The sequence below is a fragment of the Sus scrofa genome, chromosome 9 (genome assembly GCF_054392235.1).
Source record: "Sus scrofa isolate SSC_HxYL_T2T_F1_AM1 chromosome 9, Sscrofa_HxYL_maternal_Yorkshire_Landrace_v2.0, whole genome shotgun sequence".
Taxonomy (NCBI): Eukaryota; Metazoa; Chordata; class Mammalia; order Artiodactyla; family Suidae; genus Sus; species Sus scrofa.
In genome coordinates, this window is record NC_139391.1 from 59021639 (window position 1) to 59045470 (window position 23832).

The window sequence follows — 23832 nt, forward strand, 5'->3', positions numbered from 1 at the left end:
ACTGGCTCCAGGCTGTGTAGATTTCTATCTCCTTCACACAGGATCAAGAGCCACCAACAGTCTTCTGGTGGGTTAGAGTTGTGGGTGTAGGCATTCGCCAAACCCAGGCAGCTTGCCAGAAGATCACATAGGCAGAGAGAGCTAGTAAGGTCGGCGGTCACCATGGACAGCGCTATGATTTTCCTGGGGATGCATTGGTGGTGTCAGCGGGCACAGAATACTTCTTTTTACAAATCACTCCTAGAAAGTACAGTCTGCTGAAGGAGCGTTAGATGTCGGGGAGTGGCGGGGAGAGGTACGGGTGAAGTAGCATCTTTTTGGGCATGTATTTGAAGAGAGAAGTTTGGAGGGGGCCATAACTAGGTGTGTTTCTGGAAAGGGTGACATTGGATAATGCATGACATTATTATTGGATGTCCAGTGACAGTTTTAGAGTCAACATTGAGGATGCTTTTCCAGCCTCTTCCACAAGTAGTGATCCAAGGCGTTGAACTTGACCTCCAGGAAGATAACAAAAGGGCAGCAAACAGACCCCAGGAATCTGAGTTCAGGCTTTGTGGTTTCTAAGTGAGCCTGTGTATCCGAACCCTGGGAGGTCTAACCCAGTCTCTTAGGCCTTGTGGGCTCCAATTCTCATTTTGAAGACAGGAGAAATAAGTTTTAAGATGGAATTCCTAAATACAGACCGTATGTGGGTTCCCCATGCCTACCTAGAAGCAGGGCTGGGCTCTGGATTAATCCACAGCATCCTGTCTGCTCCAATGCAAAGCTGTGGAAGAGAGACTTGGCCAGGAAATGAAAATTGGACTTTTGTTATTATTATCCCTGCTTTTCTTTAGCAAAGAAGAGATAGCTGCATCTTCCACCGGTCATTCCAAATTGGGGTGTGTGGCACTTTGCAGAAAGGCAAGGAGGAGGAATCGGAGAGTAAGGAGGTCCCAACAGTGAGCGGCCCCCTCACCGGAAGCAGCCAGCCACCCCCACTTCCTCTTCTCAACTCCCTTTTCTCTAGTCCTCCCTCTTCCTGAATTTTCTGAGCAATCTGGCTCAGGCTTTTTGTTGAAATCATCTTAGCTCAGCATTTTTAGGGTCCCTATCTGTAGGCGATGTGGATGATCTCATAGGTTCCTGCAAACACCAAAGGCACATTCATCTCCAAAGCTTTCCACAATCCGCCTTCCCTGGCTGCTTAGACTATAGTGGGCTCCTCGACAAATTTAACACTGAACAATTTTGAACAGGTTTTTAAGACTACCAAAGTGCACCCTGGTCTTAATTAGAAGAACCCGATTCAGACACTGTTAGGACTCCGAGAGTAGGGATGTGTTTAGCACCAGATATTCTCAGGAGAAAGGAGCCCAGTGGTGACTCAGAAGAAGGCAACGTCCCGGAAGAGGAGACCGCTTGCATCTGATTAGCTGATTGGTGGGGAAAGAAACAAAGGCTCAGAGGTACCAAACAGTCACCTTTGTTGAGGAGGCGCTAGGCAATAGCGCATCAGGCAGAGAAAGCCACCAGGTCCAGGAGCTTGAAATGTGTCTCCAAGTGGGAGGAAGGAAACACTGCACTTTCATCCTCCGACTTTCTGTGATTCTCTTGATAATTACCATCAAAGGAACCGTCATGTTGCTGATTGTACTCGATGCATTACATTCTAATTAATATTATCTGATTCTTCCTAGAGGTGAAACTAAACATGCGCCTTTGCACTTACACCCCTCTTTCTCTGAAGAATTTGCATAAGAAATGAAGGCATGTTTGCATTGATTGCGTTTCAGTAATTGGCATGTTTTGCCTTCACCGTTTTGCTCCACTTTTTATTTTAACCTCTTCACCTTTTCTCTCTCTGTTCACCTTGGCAAGGAGAGGGATGGTTAAGGGTATCAGAGAGCCCTGCCTGTCAGAGAACAGGAAAGTGGGGGTGGTGGCTCAGGCAACAGACTGAGAAGTCCTGCGGGGCTGGGGAGTCCCACAGTGACCGCTGGTCTCTAACAGATGAAGGGACTGAGGGTCAGGGAGGGGAAGGGACTTGCCTGCAGTCACACATTTTATAGTCTTGCGGCTGAGGTTAGAGACTTGTCTCTGCCTCCAGCTTTGTTTGGATGATTCCATGAGATAAAATTATATGTGAAAGGATTTTGCATGCTATCATGCATCAGGCAAGTCTGAGCTATTGTTTTTTTCTGATTAACTAACAACAACACCGACGACCCAATGCTTTTACAAAAATATCTCCTACTTATCCTCTCTTCTCATTTGGCGAGCTTTCACGGAGCCTGAGCTGTGGCTCAGTGACTTCTGGAGTGTGGCAGGCTCCCGGTTCTGTGGGGGGAGGGGGAGCATTGTGTTTTCAGGTCTTCTCCGTGTCTGTCCCGTGTTGGTGGTTGAATTGCCTGTGCAGGTCCCCTGTTGGTTTTCGTTCAAGCAGTTGTTACCGTCTTTGTATGATAAGCTCCTAAAATATAGACAGTAAGGAACAGGTTTTGTTCTGAAAAGTGAGCACTGCCTCTCCACAGGCATTGAAGCACAGTAAATAAAAGTTTAATGGCGAGCGTGGTGATGGAGGCATGTATTGAGTTACCTGGAAAATAATATTGGGGGAGGGGGGTGGGCAGCTGTATTTTCACACAGAGGATTGTAAATAGTAACATCTCCTTGTTCTTCTAGAATTCTTTTTTTTTTTTTTTTTTTTGGTCTTTTTTTGTCCTTTTAGAGCTGCACCTGCAGCATATGGAGGTTCCCAGGCTAGGGGTCTAATCGGAGCTGTAGCCGCCGGCCTACGCCAGAGCCACAGCTACGCGGGATCTGAGCCGTATCTGCGACCTATACCACAGCTTACAGCAATGCCGGATCCTTAACCCACTGAGTGAGGCCAGGGATCGAACCCGAAACCTCATGGTTCCTAGTTGGATTCGTTTCACTGCGCCAAGATTGGAACTCCTAGAATTCTTCTTACTCTTCCTTTGTATGCTGACTGTGATCCTCTGACAACCATAAGGATTGACTTGCCAAGCAATTGTTCTCCCATTTGACATGTATGCAAGCTGAGTCACAGAAAGACAAGGAACTCAGGCTCGGTCACAGCAGTTGAGTTAGTAAAACAAAGACTGAGGAGTTCTTGTCCTGGCTCAGCGGTTAATGAACCAGACTAACATCCATGAGGATGTGGGTTCCATCCCTGTCCTTGCTCAGTGGGTTAAGGATCTGGTGTTGCCGTAAACAGTGGTGTAGGTCACAGATGTGGTTCAGATTCCTTAAAAAAAAACAAACAAAAAACCCAAAGACTGAGCCAGCTTGACTCCACGGAAATCAGGCCAGAAACACTGAGCCTGGCCGCTGCTTCTCTTCACTATGAATGTGCAAGCTGAGGTTCTATCAGATAAAATATACCAAGGCCTGGCAGCTTCCAGATGGTAGAGATCTTGTTAAAATCTAAGTAATGCCAGTGCATTGTCAAGCTTTCAGAATGCTCACTGCAGAATCTTTTTTTTTTTTTTTTTTGTCTTTTTAGGGCCGCACCTACAGCATATGGAGGTTCCCAGGCTAGGGGTCAAATTGGAGCTGTAGCTTCTATGGCCACAGCTACAGCAATTCGAGATCCGAGCTGCATCTGTGACCTACACCACAGTTCACAGCAACAGTGGATCCTTAACCCACTGAGCGAAGCCAGGGATCGAACCTGTGTCCTCATGGATGCTAGTCAGATTCATTTCTGCTGAGCCATGACGGGAACTCCCAGAATCTTTCATAGAATTCACTAACCCCAGAAAACACCATTATGGTAGCTCAGGTTAAGGAATCAGGAAATGCAAGTTCCCACCTCCAGTCTTTTTTGAGCCAAATAGCTGCATAGCCATAGGCTGATGAGGGAAGTAACCGCACAGTTCAGTGTTTCTAGGGTCCCTATCTGTAGGCTGATGTGGATGGTCTCGCAGGTTCCTGCAAACACCAAAGGCACATTCATCTCCAAAGCTTTCGACTATATGCCTTCCCTGGCTGCTTAGACTACAGTGGGCTCCTGGACACCTGTGTATTTTCTGTTTGACATCCCATAATGTCTACTCATAAAAGCCCTCACTCTTGATCACAGTCTATCTCTGCTTCTCTCCTGCAGAACATCTGCCTATGTCTTAACCATCCTGCATGTCATGGCTTCAGTGCTTCACACCCTACACGGTGCACAGTAGGACCTCAAGGAGCACGTGCTAAAACACTGAATAACTCAGCAAACCTGTCCTTACACACCTGGTATTATCTCCATAGGGGAATCACTAGAAGGGAAATGCACATGGTGAGAAGAAGGGCGGGCCTGGGGGAAGGATCCCTGTGGGGGAGGGGAAAGGCTGCTGAGCCTGCCTGAGGAGGGAGCCCGAACCCCCATGACCACAGATGCCCTGGCAGCCCCATTTAAGGAGAGCCTGTCTCAGGAGTTCCCTTTGTGGCTCAGTGGTTAATGAACCCGACTAGTATCCATGTGGATGCGAGTTCGATCCCTGGCCTCGCTCAGTGGGTTAAGGATCTGGCGTGGCCATGAGCTGTGGTGTAGGTTGCAGACGCAGCTCAGATCCCGCGTTGCTGTGGCTCTGGCGTAGGCCGGAGGCTACAGCTCTGATTAGACCCCTAGCCTGGGAACCTCCATATGCCGAGGGTGTGGCCCTAAAAAGCAAAAAAAACAAAAACAAAAATGGAGACCTTGCCTCATAGGAGAGTCCAGGGTTCCGCATCTGATACTCTGAGTGAGAACCAGCTCTTGTGGGAATGATGCCTTCCTGGGAAACCTCAGCATGCCTGCTGTTTCTGCCTGTGATAGCCCTCTGTCCTCACCATCTTCTCTTCTGCCTTGCCCTCCAATGTAGTTTGCGTGGTACGTCCAGTTACCCCAGCCTTCTTGACTGGCTGCCAATGAGAGCAGAGCCCTGTGCCTGTGTTCCAGGGCCTCTGCAAGCCAGCTGTGGCTTTCTTCCCACACCCCTTCCCCCTGTGTCCCCACAGAGCCCCTGTGTCTGTCAGACCAGACCCAAACGCACACCCCATGCCCCCGTGGGCAGCTCTGGACTCTGTTTTCCTCTTGTGGGGAACACCCTGTCCCCTTCTCTCTACTCATGCACCTGTGTGTTTAGCTCAAGGTTCACTCCCTCCACAGGATTTCCAGTCCACCTGTCCTTCTTCTATCTCCAAACTCCTGGCATCCTCATCCGGAGCCCCTTTTGGTGGTTAGGCCTGGATGCATTGCTGCCCGAGGTGGCAATGCCCATGGATGGCAGTGCCCCTGAGTGGCCCCTTCCCCCCCTGCTCTTCTGGCTGCCAGCTCTTCTCAGCATTGTCCCCTCCCAGGAGCAGGATGCCCACTCTCCCCTCCGCCTGGCCTGTCTCTTCGGCCGCCAAAGCATTTCCTTCGAGCTTCCCAATCACAGAATGTTTGTGAGAACTACAAAGAGGATGTCTTAGCTCTGGAGCCCCAGGAGCGGCCCTGAGATGCAAATTTATGTGAAAGTGATTTATTAAGGAAGTGTTCCCCAGAGAACAGCCAGGAGGGGCAGGGAGCCAAGTGGAGACTCCATTTCAGGCCAGGGTCCCCAGGGGGGCTTTCCTGTGGCCTGCAGGGAGACTCAGGCCTTCCTGCTCCCACAGTTCACCTGCTGATGCTGCTTTTGGTGGTGGGGGTGGGGGAGAGCGGGGGGAGGTGCACCCCCAGGCACCTCAGCCTCTGAGTATGTGTGAAGAGGGGTACTCCCAGCCCAAGGTGGCCCCCGGGAAGAGCAGCAGAAATGGATTCTCAGAAGAGAAGCACAGAACTGGGCAGAGACACAGACTTGACTTGCAGGGCCCCCAGGGGCTGGGCTGCCTGCCTGCACGGCAGGGGACAACCCAGTGGGTGGGTTCCAGCAGAGTGGCTTCCTGACTCCCATCTGCTCCCCAGGTGGGTGGGTGTGGCTCCCTGGAGACCTGGTCCCAGGTGGCCCAGAGTCCCTGACCCTTTCCTGCACTCTGTGTCAGTAGCCGAGGCAGAACAAGAGGCAGGCACATCCTTCCTTTTGCTCTAGGCACTTCCTTCTGGTCCAGGAAAGGTACTTGCGGGCTTCTCCCAGGATGAGAGACTTGTGATTGTGATAGGGGTCAGTCAGCATCCCTGCTGTGATGGAGAAGATGATGGAGGTGACAGGCTGAAGCAGGTCTGCAGCAAACTGGTTTGGAGATCTTCCTTCTCCAAGAGGATGCTCTGCAGACAGCTGGCCACCCCTGGATGGAGAAGAAATCAGACAGAAAGCATGCAAATGAGGAGGAAACTGAGGAAGGCTCAGGGGACAGCAGTCTCTGTCCGGCAAAGGAGCCCCTTCCCCGGGGAGCTTTCTCCTTTGGGAGGTACATCCTGCCCCCCAGCAGTATCCCATCATGGAGATCAGCTCTCTGGAAGGGCCATGACCTTGTCTGCACTTACTTATTCTTCTATTTCCTGGTTAGAATGATACTGTCTTCTGGATCCAGGGACTCTTTCTCCTCAGAGGCCACCAGAGGGGGTGGGGGTGAGGGTGTGCCAGGGGGAGGGTGCCCAGGGCAAGTGCCCGGGAGGAAGAAGCTGACGGTGGCTCCAGCCTGCCTCTCTGTGTGGGTTCTGTACTGCCCAAGTTCATCTCACCTGTCCGATGGTGGAAGTGGCACTTGGTAACCAGCATCCCAGCTTCTTGGAGGAAGCCAGCCTGCTTCCTGCCACTCCTTATGTCCCCGTGGGCCAGGCAGTCAGTTTAGACACAGTGGCACCACCAAGAGGTAAGATGAGGGGTGGTCAAGTTCAATTTTTGAGAAGAGGGAGAAGACCCCCTCTGGACCAGGGCCCTCTGTCACTTTGGGATTCTAGCCCTCATTGGCCTGTTCTCGCAGTGCACTGTGGGAGTTGGAGGTAGCACTGTCTCCTCCTGCTCTGAAGCACTGTAGCCTTGAACTGGATCACTTCTCCTCTGACCTCTTCCTCCCCCAGGGCAGGGTCGTGTGTGTACAGGGCTTCTGGGGTGAGTACCAGGTAGAAAGGCAGCCTGTGCCCCCGGGCCTGTCAGAATCAAGGAGGAGATCAGCTGGGCTGGTCGAAGATGTGGTTTTGTCTCCTAAGCCCTGAGATCCTCTCCATGCTGGTCGGTCAAGCCCTCACTACAGGGGGTTCTTGATGTGATGATAGGAGTAGATGTGGGAGGCAGGATCCAGGCTTGAGGGAGCTGGAACCAGCTTCAAAGGTGGGGCCAGCCCGGTGTATCTTTTGCAGTGGCCCCCAGCCCTGGGCTCAGGAGGTCCCAGGTACTTCCAGACCCCTTTCCAGCATGATAGGGCAGTACCCTTCCAGTTTCAAGAGTGAGCATATCCCCCCACTGCTGCTCTGCCAGGCTGACCCAACTCCTCCAAGATAAAGCCCCGTCTCAGGTGTGGCCTCCACATGGTCTAGCTGTAAGGCGAGGATAGCAGGATCGGAGAAGTGCAGACAGAAAAGAAGGATCAGAGATTGCAGATAGCTTCATTTGCCAGGACCCAGTCTCTGTTTCCCAGCTCCTCCCTCCCGGGGTCGTGGGAGGTGGGGAGGCTGCCCGCTAAAGAAGAGGGAGGCGCTGGCTCTGGGTGCTTGGTGGCCCTCTGTGATTTTTGAGGTGGCCATGGCAGAGCTCTTCAGTGGCTCTCTGATCCTCCTTGTCTTAAGGATCAAGTAAACACTCTTTCTCGTGGCGTTCGGCAATATTCCTGCAGGGAAAAGATGGCATGCTCAAACTGGGCCAATGTGAGGAGAGTTTAAGTTACAAAGATGCAGCTAAAGAGCAAGAAAACCCACAAGGGTTCATCAGGACCTGGGGCTAGAACAGGAGGTAATGGTTAACACCTCCAGGCCTGGAGTGAAGAATGGAGGAGGGCACAGCTCCCACCAGGGACAGAGGGTCCCCTGCCAGGAGCTGTGATGTCTGACAAGGATGTGGATGAGCTGTGGCAGCCCCTCTCCCATCCATCAGCTGAACCCAAAGGGAGGCCAGAGCACTGGGAAGCCAGTTCTTGTGACCCACCCTGATGAATTTACAGTGGTTGGAGGGGATCCAGAAAGAGGACACTCACTCCTGACCTCATCTCTCCAAACTTTTCTCTTCTGCCAAAGCCTTACACTTGGCACAGTCCAAATTCCTCTCCTTGCAGCTATCTTTTTTAAAAAATCTTTTTAGGGCCACATCTGTGGCATATGGAAGTTCTCAGGTTAGGGGTGGAATCGGAGCTGCAGCTGCTGGCCTGCACTGCAGCCACAGCAATTCAGGATCTGAACTGTGTCTGCGACCTACACCACAGCTCATGGCAATGCCGGAAGCTTTAACCCACTGAACGAGGCCAGGGATCAAACCGGAATCCTCATGGCTATGAGTCAGATTCTTAACTCACTGAGCCACAACCTGAACTTCTCCTTGCTAGCATCTTTTCACAGTTCCACTGTGCTTTGGCATGCTATTCCCTCAGCCTGAAATACTGTTCCCTGCTCTCTTTTATTTAGCATGCTCCTTCCAACCTAAAAGCCACCATAACTCTCACAAAGAGCTACACTGCCTTGAAAGTAAGCATTTTATGCCTCCTGTTCCCCTGCCCCAGAACTCCCCATAGTACAGGTAGATGGAGCATGGACAGGCTGCCGTCAGTACACACCAGGATAAGAGTATGTCTAGTGAAAGTTCATGGGGGGTTAAAATTTGCAGAGGAAATGTTGGCACACAAAATAACATTGTGTGTTATAAGCGGTTCTGATAGTGACATAGGAATTAGTCTAAGATGCAATAGGAAAGGGCATCCCAAATACAGTGAACCACTGAATCCTAGAGGTGAACAGAGTGCTCGGGTAATGGTGAGAAGTCATCCAGTCTATCCAGTTCACATCACAGCTGGAACACCTGGAGCACTTGGCGTTGGAGGTGTGATGGGGATTTGCAGGAGATTATTCTCTGGGGCCCAAGGTCTAAGGGCAGATGAAGTCCAAGGTGAATTTCCAATGATCCCTCGGCAGTTCTGGTCTTTGGTCTCCACGCAGGGGCTCCAGAGACCCTCACCTCTGTGTGGACTGTTTGAGTACGTTAGACCATGAATGGAGAGAAAAGCACCTTGGGCTGTCTGGTCCCCGTCGCAGAGGGAGCAGAAGGCTCCCTTGCTTTGGTCTGTAATCAGTCGCAGGATCCAGATGCCACTTTGCCCAACCATCAGGTGGCAGTGCAGAGCCTCCCTTTGTGCCACGTGGCAGATGTAACACACTGTTATTGAAAACATGCTGTGCTTTACAAACGTGAAATGATGTCCTGAGCATCCTCAAGCCTCCTCCGGTATTCGAATTATACTGGGATTCGGTCAGGGATACAGATCACAGTGGTGGTGCCATTTATGTCAGGAACGTCCCGGCACACCTCACTTGGCGGGGCAGGGCTTGCTTTGAGTTGATGCCACTTGCCTAGGCTCTCACAGAAGGGACTGAAGGGCAGGTGTGCTTATGGAGAACCCTCCTCAGGGGTCCACACAGCTGGTCCTTCCTGATTTGCTCCCAGAAACCTAGGGAGGTGAAAGGTGACAGATTTCCACAAAGAGTGAGTGTGCGGGGAGGGTCGAGGGTTGTGCTTGTCAGTTCAGGGGGTGCTGACTCACAGCCTGGGCCTTTACCGGACCCGCCCTCCTGATCTTTTTACTTCTCAGGAGTTTGTGAAAGGTGGGAGATTTTAATTAAAAAAAAAAAAAGAATCAGTCAATGGATATTTATTGAGCACTTACACTGTACTCAGTACAATATGTAAAGGCACACAAGGAAAATAGGCATGACCCTCACCCTCGCCTTTCCAGAAGTTACCATCTACTGAGCAATGCCATGAAGGTATAGGCACAAGAGGAAAAGGCTGTGTGCATGATAGATTGTGTGACCCCATTTTGGGTTTCCACTCCACACCAGGCAATGCATTTCCACGCATGCTTCTGGGTAAGCTTCCTGCTAACTTCATGCAAGAGGAAACATTATTTCCGTTGCAGAGGAGCTAGATGAAACTCAGGAAGGTCAGATGGCTTGTTGAGAGGTAGCAGAACAGAGGGGGAAACTGGATCCCAGCCCGTGTACTTCAGAGCCTGGATCGTTCCTTTTCCCTGCCCTCCTCAGACCACAGCTCTGCCAGCAGGGCAGGCTCATGGGGCGCCATGGACACAGATGGGGTTTCCTCTGGTCTGTTCTCCTCCGTCATAAGAGCTCCTTCTGCTTCCAGCGATGCCCGATCAGCCTTGGACTTATCTTCATGACTGCAAAGGATTTCATTGTCCGTGTAAAGCAAAAGCAGTTGTGATCAGGAGAGGTGAGGCCAGTGTGAACAGGTGTGAGGTAGTTTTAGTGTCTCTAGAGGACCCAGGCCAATTGTATGCATAGTAGCAGGAGCTTAGATTCCAGAAGGGCCAAAGTTAGCAATCCCCTACCACCACCACACCCCAGGGAAGCCTGCTCCTGCAATAAAGAGCTAAGCCAGCTATTTCTGTTGTCGGTATTGTTGGATTTTCAGCAGCTTGGAGATGAGGCATCCTGTCTGTCTGTGTCGGTTTCCCACCGAAGCCGGCCTGGAATAAGCACAGGCCAACCCCATGGAGCTGGGTGTTGGTATTTCTGAACCATCCTCCCTGGAGTGTTTTGCTGGGAAGCTTGAGGGGCAGGACACAAGCCAAATACTTAGAGCAACCCAACTTAGGGGGCAGCTGGGCCATTTCTGCACAAGAGGCGATCGTAGCCAGGTGCTGGGAAGGGCAGAAGCACTTACTTTGCTGTAGGCGCCAATGTTGCTTGAGATGTGATGCTTTTCAAAGGCACTTAAAGGGCCATTTGGGAGAAGGGGCGGTTGGATCACCTCGCGGTCTGGGTCCATTATTGTCCTCAGATCTTCGGGCAGGTGTGTTTAAGAAAGGCCACGCCAGAATTGTTCCCTCTTCTTCAATAATCCTTCTCTGTATTTCAGCACTCTCTCGTCTGCCTTTTGAAGGGGCCAAGCAGATACTTCTGCTCTATTTTCCTTCCAATTTACAGGGTCCTCTTTCTCTGTGTGTCTCTGTTTCCCGTTCTCTTTTCCTTCCAAATCTGAAAGTAGCTTGAGGCCCTGCATCCACACTTTTATGTCTCATCTCTGCAGCGCTCTTCTGGCCTGGCTTAATCATGCTTTGCTGTTCCTCTCTGTAAAAATGCAGCCACTGGAATAACGCTGCTATTCATCGGTGGGAGATTAAGGGCACAGAGGGCTGCACTTTCAGAGCTTTGGCACAGTCAGCGCAGCTGCAGAGGATTTCAGGTGTGTCACCTCTCTCCACCATGCGCTGTGCCTGGTGCATGGTCTGGTGTGGCTGTGTGTAGCTGGTTTCTGGTCAGCTCCGCAGAAGGCACCTCTTCATCACAGAGAATGCAGTGACGATTCCCAGTAGGCACCCTTGATGGTCTGTGTTCAAATGGACCAGGCTCATCGTCTGTCAGAAGAAACTTCTCCAATCAAGGGAGCAGGGTACAGACAGACAGACTGAGGATACTGGCTGACCATTCAAATGACAAAGAGGCCCATTCCCTCTCAGGTGTGCTCTCTCTGTCTGGATTCTGCCAGGATGTTGGGTAGGCCAGGCCGTGGACTGTTTGTGGGGGCCACACGCAAGGAAGGGAGAGCTGCCAGTCTGGTGGTTGGGACAGCCATTCACAGAAATGTGGAAGGCCGGTGGCCACAGGCTGGAGGGTTGGAGCATGGAGGTACATGAGGGCAGGCATTGAGGCCGGTGGGCAGGTGGCTCTGAGTTGAGAGATGCTTGGAGTTTGGGGATTCCAGGACTCGATCCAGAAGTCCAGTGTGTGCTAAGGCTATTCCTCTGTTCTTTGCATGTGTGGTGGGAGAAGTGGGGGAAAGGATGCTCAGGGTGGGGGCCTCGTGTATCTTAAGACTGTGGGGGGAGGGGTGGAGACCTTTAAGGTTGGGGGGGGCATCTCACATCCTTTCTGACTCTCTGCTTCTTGGCCTGCCTCTTGCTGGCCTGGGACCACTTCCCAGGTAACAAGTGGCCAGGTCTAGTTACACTCACTTGGGGAGGGTTAAGTTGGAAACTTTAAACTGGTTAAACTCCTAGTTAACCACAAAGTTGAGCCCCTTCCTAAGGGAGATGGACTATCATAAAATACACGTGCTTCAGGAGTAATTTCATAGAACTGCATTAAGGGCTGTTTCTGGAAAAAGGGAGCCTGTTGACTAAATTTCCCACCCGATTTTCTGCCAACTCCCCATGGGCTCTGCTGAGAGCGGGTTATGCTTACTTTCATTCTCTCTCTGTATACATATATCTTTTTTTTTTTCACCACGTGGGAGATTTGTGTTCCCACGCGTGGTCGTGGAGACTCACTAAATGAGACAGGTGGATGGAGGCAGGAGGAGGAGGTGGCAGGAGCTGGCTGCCACATTTACCTTTGTCATCCTTCTCTGCAGAAGCCCTGTTAATTCTGTGCAGACAGCAAGACTGATGTCCAGCCGTGACAGTTTGGACATCTAATCATGACCTCGGACGTGCCCCAGATCAGGGCGGAAGCTGTGCCAGCTTTTCCGCGCCGTCTATCACAGGGGCCGCACAACCGTGCTGAATGGGCTATGTTGAAGCGTTAATGTAGCTGCAGATGTGGGTCTTTGGCCCCACAGGTGGGGCGTGGTGTGGTGAGTCCACTGGTATTTTAGTCGACTTCCGATCGTCAGACATTCACAAGGAAGCCCAGGACAGTTCTCTGACATTCTTCCCGAGGCCATGAGCTGCCCCCGTGGTGGGCATCTGAAACAATTACTCAAGCAATTTCAAGGTTGTGGATCAGCCTTTCCTGTACTGGTATCTGGTCAGGTTTCAGCAGTTGGAGGACAAAATAAGCAGGACGCCGCCTCTGGCATCTCAGAGCATATTGGTTGCAGGAAATTTCTCCCTGTGAAGTCATGGAGAAGTGTTTCAAATGAGAGTCATTTCTTACTGCCACTTGCTCTGCTGCTCTCATGTCATCAGAAACCAGACAAATGTCTAAATGAACGGTTTTCAAAATGCGAGCCCCAGAACAGGTAGGCGCCCAGCCATCTGCATTTTATCCGGGCTTCCAGGTGGTTCCGAGGCATATGGAATTGAAATGCTGTAGGGACTTTTGAGAGGCCTGGATAAGGACATTCAAGAACACTGACTTTGGGGGAAAAAGGTTTGAAACTCAATTCTGCAGCTTAATCAGGATGATCTTAGTTCATTCAGATGAGATCTTTCTCTCTCTCTCTTTCTTTTTATTTTTTTTTTGTCTTTTTGTGTTTTTAGAGCCATACTCGCAGCATATGGAGGTTCCCAGACTAGGGTCCAATCAGAGCTACAGCTGCCAGCCTATGCCAGAGCCACGACAACGTGGGATCTGAGCCATGTCTGCGACCTACACCATAGCTCACGGCCATGCCAGATCCTTAACCCCCTGAGTGAGGCCAGGGATGGAACCCGAACCTCATGGTTCCCAGTCAGATTTGTTTCTGCTGCACCACAATGGGAACTCCCAGATTAGATTTCTTAGACTCGGTTAACCTTATCTAAAATTGGCAATAATAAGTGAAACCAACCATGTTTTTGAGATGATAAAATAGCACATATAATAGATGTGCACGGTGCCTAGCATAAAATAATATGTGTTCAATAAACACTGGCCAATAACGTGATTTTCACCAACCTTTCTGCTTGAGTAGAAACAACATTCAGAGCATCCCCCCACCCTTGAGGTCATGAATACAAGTGACGTCTCATGTACATGGCTAGCAAAACAAGTGGTGGAGTGCGTTGATCTTCAGGGGTTTCCAACCATTGTGGTTCAAACCCACCTTTCAGTGGGGGAGGCTGAGAGGAAGAGCATCAGGTGTGCAAGGAAAGCACAGCCTCAGGGAGGCCCAGCATCAGGGTCTTCCTCCATCGGCCGCACTTGCTTTCCTCTTGTTCGCTCTCATGTATGTTCAGGATATGGCCTCACAGCTGGTGGGGAGTCTTGGAGTTCACTCTAGATCAGCCAGACTGCACGTGCATCCTGGTTACCTGGAGAGCTTGTTAAAATGCAGATGCCAGAATTCCCAGAGTGGTGCAGTGGAAATGAATCCGACTAAGAACCATGAGGTTGCCGGTTCGATCCCTGGCCTCTCTCAGTGAGTTAAGGGTCCGGCCTTGCCGTGAGCTGTGGCGTAGGGGGCAGATGCAACTCAGATCCCACATTGCTGCGACTGTGGTATAGGCCGGGAGCCGTAGCCCTGATTTGACTCCTAGCCTGGGAACCTCCATATACTGAGGGTGAGGCCCTAAAAAGCAAAAAATAAAATAAAATAAAATGCAAATGCCAGTTCATTACATCTGAGGTGGGGCCTGAGATTCTGTGTTTCAGACAAGCTCCTGGGGGATACTTATCTGTCTTTCCGATCATGCTTTCACACGGTGAAGTACTAGCTCAATGCCTCTTAAACCTTCCTGTACATACGGTTCACCTCTAGAGTGAGGTACTTAAAGGAATGGCCTTGGGGCTATCCGCATTGTCATCTCCAGGGGAACTTACTAAAAATGCAGAATCTCAGGTCCTACCTCACATGTACCAAGTCAAAAAGTGCATTTTGTTTTGTTTCATCTTTTTGTATTTTCTAGGGCTGCATCCATGGCATATGGAGCTTCCCAGGCTAGGGGTCTAATCGGAGCTGTAGCCACCGGCCTAGACCATAGCTACAGCAACTCGGAATCCAAGCTGTGTCTTCGACCTATACCACAGCTCACAGCAACACCAGATCCTTAACCCACTGATCGAGGCCAGGGATTGAACCTGCAACCTCATGGTTCCTAGTTGGATTCGTTAACCATTAACCACTGCACCACAACGGGAACTCCCAGAAAGTGCATTTTAGTAAGATCCTAGGGAGGTTTATAAGTACAATAACATGTGACATTCATTCAGGCTGTGTGTTTATTCACACAGGACCCTGCACTTGTTAAATAGCTCACTATCTTGAAATTCTTTTTTTTTGTTGTTGTTGTTTTTTAGGGCCACACAAGCGGCGTATGGAAATTCCCATGCTAGGGGTCGAATTGGAGCTACATCTGCCAGCCACAGCCACAGCCACGGCCACAGCAACACCAGATCCAAGCCACATCTGCGATTTACATCACAGCTCACGACAATGCCGGACCCTTAATCCACTGAGCAAGGCCATGGATCGAACCAGCATCCTCATGGATCCTAGATGGGTTTGTTTCTGCTGCGCCACCACAGGAATTCCCTTGAAATTCTTAATAATTCCTGAACAAAGGGCTCTGCATTTGCATTCTGCACAGAGACCCACCAATTAGGCAGCTGGTTCTGGATACATCTCTAGTGTGTATAGGGCCCAACTGGGATATTGTTAAAAATTCATGTTTCTGGGTCTCCAAAGATTCTGAATCAGTGGGACAGGGAAACTCGCAACAAACACTTCACGCGATTTGGATTGGTCCATGGCCAATTTGAGACACAATCCCCTCGTCGGGCCTCCTCTCATTTCTATCCTGCATGACCAGAAGAAACAATGCACAACACAAAGGAGCTGGACAACAGAGCAGTGGTATAACTGCTTGAGCGGTTTTCCCTACAGGGGCTCTCAGCAAGCCTTCCCACCTGCGCCTGAGAGGCCGGCAATGATCCTGTGACATTTACCCAAGTACGAGCAGAAAGGATGTACCAAACAGGAAAGCTTGTCTCGAGAGGGACCGCCTGGGGAAGCTGGTGTGCTCAGCACCAGTTCTTAGGCTTTTTTATGGTCACAGGCAATTTGGAGCATTCGGTGGAAGCCACATGGCTCCCCACTGAAAAACTCATCTTTGCACATCCTGAGGGGCACCCAGGACTAGGAATGAGACTCTGGCTGCATGGTCTGACATCATCTCTCGCTCAATCTCTATCCTGGGGCAAGTCCCCAGACCCTTCCAGCCCTGGAGGCCTGATCTTTAAAGTGGAGCATGAGTAAGATCACCTACCTCACCAATTTGCTGCAAGAATCACATGAGACAGTGTGGATAGAAAAAGTACCTTGTATACTGCAAAAAAAAAAAAAAAAAAAAAAGTATAATTTGGAGGCATTATTATATCTACCATGGCTTCGTTGCTATTTCCAGCATTGTAGTCAGGATCAGGACACTGTGTTTGTGAATTTAGCCTAAGGCCATAGAACATATTTGCTGTAGCTGGAGAAGGAAATGAATGCACACAGAGTTCTGATGAGGACTTGGCGAGAGGAGCTAGGAAATTTGAAAGTGTAGGAAACGAGAAGGGAGCTTCCACAATCTGGGGACTCCAGATGCAAAAATAAAAGAAAGAAAATCTATTTATACATGTGCAAACAGTTTTGAGATTTTGGAAAATGCCTTTAGTCTAGCAGTAATTGAACATTTCTGCCCCTGGGTATAATGAAGATAAGTGGCGACGGTGGTGGTCCAGATTTAGTTTTGACTTCAGAAGCCTTCTGTTGGAATTCGCTATTCTGAGATGAGTGGAATATTGTTCCGTAGTTAAAATCTGGGTTTCTGATCTGGCTCATGTCATCTGTGTGATTGAGGAAAAATATTCGGTTCCTCTGTTCTTCCATTCTTTTCACCAATAGAACCTTCCTCATAAGGTTGTTATAAATGTTGGGCAATTTAGTACCCCCTGAACATCTAGCAAGGAATATGAGGGATTATTATCATCCACATCATGGAAATCCCAGAGTGAGGGGGAGGCGCAGTAGGTGGTACTCACAGCACCCCAGCCATCCTGGGGGTGGAAGATGGCTCCAGGGTGTAATATTGAAGAGTTAGGACTCTTGAAACAGTCCTGTGCTCAGGGGGCTTCAGAAGCACCGAATCACGGGGGATCCAGAAGTTTGAAATAGCCAGTGATCTGAGGCTGTGATTCCTTAAGACTGGGATGCTGAGTTCCAGAAAGTTCTACCCAGGACGAATCAAACAGGAGGTGAATGTGTTTACCCTGGGGGCAGGGGGTAAGGACAAGGCATGGTTTACCAGTCATCCCAAGAGGACCTCTTCCTGACGGCTCCTGTTTCTCTCTGGTTCCAGGTGCACGATCGACAACCGGGTCACCCGGGTGGCCTGGCTGAACCGAAGCACCATCCTCTATGCGGGGAATGACAAGTGGTGCCTGGACCCCCGCGTGGTCCTGCTTAGCAACACCCAGACCCAGTACAGCATCGAGATCCAGAATGTGGACGTGTACGACGAGGGCCCGTACACCTGCTCTGTGCAGACAGACAACCACCCCAAGACCTCCCGGGTCCACCTCATTGTGCAAGGTAGGGGGATGTGGCCAGCAGCTGGGTGGAGCTGGGAGGGGCTGGAGTCAGCCCTTGGGCTGAGATCCTCTGCTGAGATGAGTTCTGTCTGCTCCATCCCACCAGGACAACTTCCTACTTCTCACTTTGCCCTCAGTTGCTGAAATTTCAAATAATGTTCCCATCGAATAGAACTAGGATTCTTTTTTTTAAACTTTTGCTTCAATAATATAATTTCTCAGAAAATTATCTCCTAATTTTTGCTTTCCTTGGTTTTTTTTTTCCCCCTCCTCTAAGTTTTTGGTTTTGTTTTTGTTTAGATTCCATCCAATTCTAAGCTTGCTTTATTTTAAGACCAGCATTTCTGGCACTAAAACATGCCATAGCCTTGCCCAGCCTTCAAAGAAGGCAGCGCTGTCTGCAGATGCTCAAAACACCTGCCTAGGACACATCCATCACTGCTACCGCCATTGTTCCCACCTTGCTTGCTTCTTCTCTCATCTCCCAGCCCTGGGTTTCTGTTACTCCAGCTCCCGTTTAACACCTGGTCCGATTCTCCTTGTTTGGTTTGCACCCCACTCCCCTCTCCTCCTCTGCGCCCCCCATCTTCGGCTTCTGAGACCCGTGTGTTTGCTCTGCTTTTGCACCTCTCTTACATCTGCCATCTCCATGCTTCTCAAGCACTGGGCGTAGCCCTTACCTCACCTGTTCCCTGTAAGCAGAACAGGTTTTAGGTATTCAGGTAACCACGTGGGCAGGTTCCTAGTCAGGGAGCAATCACACTTGATTTCTGGCTGTGGGACCTCAAGTTACCAATGGTGGCGCAGCCTTTCCTTCTGTAAAATGGAGTCGATGTTGTGTGGGTCTTTGGTGACAATGACATTTTCCAGGTACTCCTGTGTAAAACACTCAAAAGCCTTCCTGGCAGCTAGGTGTGCTGTTTAATGGTTAGCTGGGGTTTTTTAATGTAGTTTTTTTTTTAACTTTTAAAAAACATATTTAGCAGTGGACCAAACACATTGTTTCATTGTCTCAGGAGTTCCCAGCGTGGTGCAGCAGAAAGGAATCCAACTAGGAGCCATGAGGTTGCGGATTTGATCCCTGGCCTCGCTCAGTGGTTTAAAGATCCGGCGTTGCTGTGAGCTGTGGTGTAGGTTGCAGACACGGCTTGGATCTGGTGTTGCTGTGGCGTAGGCTGGAGGTATAGCTCCAATTAGACCCCTAGGCTGGGAACCTCCATATGCCGCGGGTGTGGCCCTAAAAAGACAAAAGACAAAAAAAAAAAAAAAGGAAAATCTCTTTGTCTCAGAGATGAAACCCGAGAGTGCAACGGCACCAGGTTCTCTGCTAGTGTTTCATCCCCAGCTCCCTTCATCCCCCTAAATGGCAGGGGCAGGGGAGAAAGCTCCTCGCCCAGGGGCTGTGCACCCAAGGGAGGGGGAGAGCTGTTAGGTGGTCGGTGAGAGGAACACCAGACAGGGAGGGGGTTCCAGAAGGAAGAAGAAGAAGGAACTGGAAGAGCAGACCAGTTGGGAGAAGGCAGGAGAGAGTGCATCTTGGGAACCTGTCAGGGCTGTGAATAGGGAGACGATGGGTGGGCAGTGATGAGAGGAGGATGCTGCCCGAGGGTGGACGGACCTCACCACAGTGGGGGCACTGACTGCTTGGGGACCAAGCCAGTGGGGCATCTGCAACAACGTAGGGTCGCACCAAGTTTTTTTCATTTATATTTTTTTCCTCTTTCTAAAAATACATGACGATGGCTTTTTCTCTTATTGGTTCTGAGTATCTTTCAAACTGCTGGCGCCAAAGATTTTGCTGAGGAAATGGAATTGCATAGGGAGTATCAGAGCATATGACATAGGGGCAGAGTAGTTATTGTTACGTGAGATTGTTTTGGTGGGTCAACATTTTCATATAAAAGGTGTCTTTTATTGTGGATAGTTGGCCAGAAAAACTTTGAGAGGCATTGTTTTGTGAGAAAGTTTGAAAGACACCCCGACCCCCCAAGCAGCCCCAAGGGTGCATTTAAAGACAAGCCCCATCCCCCTCACCCCCTCTGCAGGCACACACTTACTGCTGAAAATATCTGACATTGACACAGAGACATTGGTAACTCTGTACCATCACAGACTCCTGCCTTAGAGGGAATTCCCATTGTGGCTCAGTGGAAAGGAGTCCGACTAGTGTCCATGAGGATGCAGGTTCGATCCCTGGCCTCGCTCACTGGGTTAAGGATCCAGCATTGCCATGAGCTGTGGTGTAGATCGCAGTCGAGGCTTGGGTCCCAAGCAGCTGTGGCTGTGGCATAGGCTGGTGGCCACAGCTCCGATTCAACCCCAAGCCTGGGAGCTTCCATATACTGCAGGTTCAGCCCTTAAAAAAAAGCAAAGAAGAAAAGAAAAAGGAAAAGAAAGTCTCTTGCCTTAGAAAGCAGGATCTTTATGGAACCAAAAAATGGAAGGAGTCCTGAAAAATGCTGAAGCCTCCTTGAGAACAAGGATTGTGTTTTTGTCACTTTGTTCTTAAGCCTCTCCCCCACCCCATACCCATATGCTCCTGCCCTGAGCATCAGGAGAGTGCCTTGGGTGCCTTGGGGAAATTCACATTGAATGAGTGCTTATTGAAGCGAATGGCGAGATTGGCCTCATGGAGCCTCAGAGAGGGAAGGTTGAGCGTGTGTATGTGTATATGCGGGCAGGGGGAGGGCGCTGGGGGGGTTCTATATTAAACCTCAGCAATGTTCACTGTGATGGAAAGTGTCTAATCCTCGTCTAGGTGTTTACACCTGTGGCTCTGATGGGGTGGCCTCTGAGCGTGACACACCACCTCAAGTATCGGAATCTCATCTTGGGCTAATTTTCGAATGCTGATGGGTGTATTGATCTGGAAACAAGCTGGGTGAGAAAAGCCTCTGGTCTTGTCCGCAGACTCAGCCCAGCTAATCCTCTGTCGATATGCTTGGACTGGGCATTATTGACACCTTAATGAATAGAGGACCATGGTTTCCCAGAACCAACCTGTCCCCCCTCTTAAAAGCAATCAGACAAACTAAATAGAGCCAGGCGCCCCTGTTTCTGTCTTGGAAAGAGGATACATCACTGTCCAGGATTAAAAAAAGAAATGTATTTATCTTGGGATCATTTATTGTACTGAACATGAACCCTCATTCCCCAGCAGAAGCTGGCTGTCTGGATTCTGTTGAAGTTGAGGTTCAACCCTTTGCCAGGAACAGTGTTGGAATGAAAGGCATATTAATTTTTCAAAATGGTATTATCCTTAAACGCACACTCAAGAGCAGTAGCAGGAAGGAACTAAACTGATATTTCGACCCACAAGTGTGTGTCTTTGTGTATATATAGTCATCTTCATATATAAATAAACCCACATAGAAGGAAGGTGATGGCATTTTCACAGTGTCACATGAGCTTCTTCTTTTTTTTTGTGGCTTTTTAGGGCTGCACCCCCAGTATATGGAGGTTCCCAGGCTAGGGGTCAAATCAGAGCTACAGCCCCCGGCCCATACCACAGCCACTGCAATATGGGATCCCAGCCGCATCTGCAACCTACACCACAGCTCACGGCAACGCCGGATCCTTAACCCACTGAGCAAGGCCAGGGATCAAACCCATAACCTCATGGTTCCTAGTCAGATTCGTTTCTGCTGTGCCATGATGGGAACTCCACATGAGCTTCTTAAAGTCTGGAATTGTATGCGCCCCCACCCCTTTCTACCAAACACCCCTACAGCCTACTGCTTCTTTATCCTGGGTCTTCTCTCTGGTTGTGGGACTGTGTGTTCAACTCCTGCTGAGAGCCCTGGGGATTCTTTCATCTCCCTGAGTGCCATGCTCTCCAGCCCTCTATGCCAGCCATCCAGGCCCCATTCACTGCTAGATAAATTGCCACTGAGAAACGTCTCTGGTTCCCAGAACCCTGGCCAAGCACTCAGCACATGTGGATGGGTAGAAAGCTGCCCTTGAAGCATCAGTTCCCATCATGTGGGGAAGATGGACTTGGTACCATTTTCCCAAGTCCTCCTAGAACTTGGCTAAATCCTTCCTGGGCCCCGACCTCTTCCACACCTGTAACTAGAATGTACACTGGCACCATTTAAGTCTTGGAAACGAGTTTGGGGTGAAGCAGAAAGAACAGCTTTGGAGTTCCCGTCATGGCTCAGTGGAAACGAATGGTTTGATCCCTGGCCTCGCTCAGTGGGTTAAGCATCTGGCATTGCTGTGAGCTGCGGTACAGGTCACAGATGTGGCTTGGATCTGGTGTTGCTGTGGCTGTGGTGTAGGCCAGTGCTGCAGCTCCGATTCGACCCCTAGCTGGGGAACCGCCATAGGCTGCGGGTGTGGCCCTAAAAAGACAAAAGAAAGAAAGAACGGCTTTAGCCCTTTGCCAGGCAAAGGAGGCCACAGCAGGCTAAAGTCTCAACACTGTGTCCTCCTTGAGTCCTTGAGAGGGGACAGCAAGGGGTTTTACAGGTTTGGCTTGAAAAAAACAGCGCAGTTGATAAGGACTAGGGTGCCCGCATTCTTCTCCCTCCTTAGATCATTGCAAAGTCATAAAGGTGGGAGTTAGATGGTCTGGTGACAGTTTCTGGTGGTCTTTGGGGTCATTGCACCTTGACTTTTTCTCTGCAGTGATGATTGCTCACAAAAGAAAGAGGGTGTTTGGCGGGGGGGTTCCAATTACAAAAGAAAATACTGGGTGTGATATAACTAAGGAGAAAGTAACCATTAGTAAAAGAAAGCAATTAAGTAAGGAAGAAATCATTTGTGGAAAGCCAGTTGGAGTAAGTTTTTAGGTCAAGGCAGGGCACAACATCACAGAGACTGTTTTAACTAGTTTTTAGATGTAATAATATCTTCTAATCATTAACTCTTGAGTCAGCCTTTTGAGACTGAAGGGAGGCCTGGGAGGCTAAAGGAAAAACCTTTTACTTCAAAAGACAAGGACTTAGGGGCTAATATAGGGTTTCAAATCCCTGGGTCCTCTCACCCCCCTGGTGTTTGATCAGGCATTTTAATAGAGTTCAGAATGACCTGTACAGAGAACAGGCTGTCCCTTTGTATGGCAGCCACATTTCCACTAGTGCTGGGCACTCGTCTGTGCTCTGGCTCAAGGTCAGGGCCGGGCACTAGGGGCTGGCCTTGGCCTCGATCTTCCAGGACTTGAGCTTTCCAGCCCTCAGGGCAGACTTTCATGGGTGGCACGTTCTAGATCTGTGCTTGGTTCCCTAGGATATTTTAAAAATCTGCTGATCATACATCATACCCTCCTAGTAAAGGAGGCAGGAACTTGCAAAGGGCTGATTTTTTTTTTTTTTTAAGTACTCCCCTCTCTTCTGTCCCACCACCTGTTGCTGTGGTATTGTATTCACCATGGTTTTTTAGGAAAGAAAGCTCTAGGCTAAATTCTTCTCCATCTTTCCCATGCTAATAAGGGCATTCTGTATTCGTGGAGTGACTGGGGCATGGAGGGGGGCCAGGCAGCCCTGGGCTGCAGAAAGAGACCCTGCAGTGGGCAGTGCAGGGGTTGGAGGAGCAGCTATGCAGTAGATCCCCGAAGAGCACCAGGCAGAGAACCCAGCCTCCAAGGCCAGGGAGGAAGAAGGCGAGGGAGCTTCTGACTTGCACCACCCAGCATCAGTGTTAGGGAGGGCTGCTCTCAGGGCTGTAGACAGAGTCCAGGCAGTCCCATGAGAAGTGTCTCCAAGGCAGGTCTGGTGCAGGGGTAAGAGCCTTAGGAAGAGAGTGGTCTGGTTCTGGAGCTGGTATGGTAAGGAGGTCAGGGGGAAGGCAGCCTGGGCTGGTGGCAGGAGGGTGGGGGGAGGGGAGCAGGAAAGCTGAGCTAAGTAGCTCCTCACTACAGTGGCTATTTTAAATTAATTTTAAATGAGCTAAAATCAAATAAAATTCACAGTTCTTTTCCTTCAGTCACACTAGGCATATTTCAGAAGCTTCAACAGCCACGGGGGACCAGGGACTGCTATTGGATAAAATGTCCCATTAGCCTGAACCCTTCCTTGGGCTGCAGGTGCAAAGCAAGACCAGGCTGCACTGACCTCAAAGGCTTGGGTGTGGTGTGGAAAGGAGGATGGAATTTTAGGGAGAAGATGGCAGTGGGCAGGGATGGTGTATTTTAAAAACAAGAGGGAATTTTTGGAAAAGGTGGCTGGAGGTCCCCTGCCAGCTAGATGGAGAAAGAAGTCTGAAGCTGTGTCCTGAGGAGCAGAGGAAGGACACGGATGGGAATGGAGACATGGGAGTGGGGTGGGGGGGAAATGTGGCCACCAGGAGGTGGGAATTCTGGCTTAGGAGCCTCCCCCCCACGCCCCTGCCCCTCCCAGCCCCACCTCACGGGTCGGGGAGGTGGGGGTGGGGGTGGGGAAAGGTTATGTTATCTCCTGCAAAGTGCCCTGTGTTGAAGCAGCTCCGGGTTGGGGAGGGCAGAGGGGTGTGCAATGCAGCTTCCTGGACTTGTTGATTTTTAAGGTGCCTTGAATTCT

General features: G+C 50.1%; 1 protein-coding gene across 5 annotated transcripts in view; it reads left to right on the forward strand.

The window, feature by feature from the left end:
* The window catches only part of NTM (neurotrimin), a 1001303-nt gene that overhangs the window by 779944 nt on the left and 197527 nt on the right, over positions 1–23832 (forward strand). For all 5 annotated transcript variants that reach the window (XM_021102348.2, XM_084976657.1, XM_021102351.2 and 2 more), the window contains one exon: positions 17104–17336. In XM_021102348.2, coding sequence (XP_020958007.2) covers positions 17104–17336 — 233 coding nt within the window. The remainder of the gene's footprint in view (positions 1–17103; positions 17337–23832) is intronic.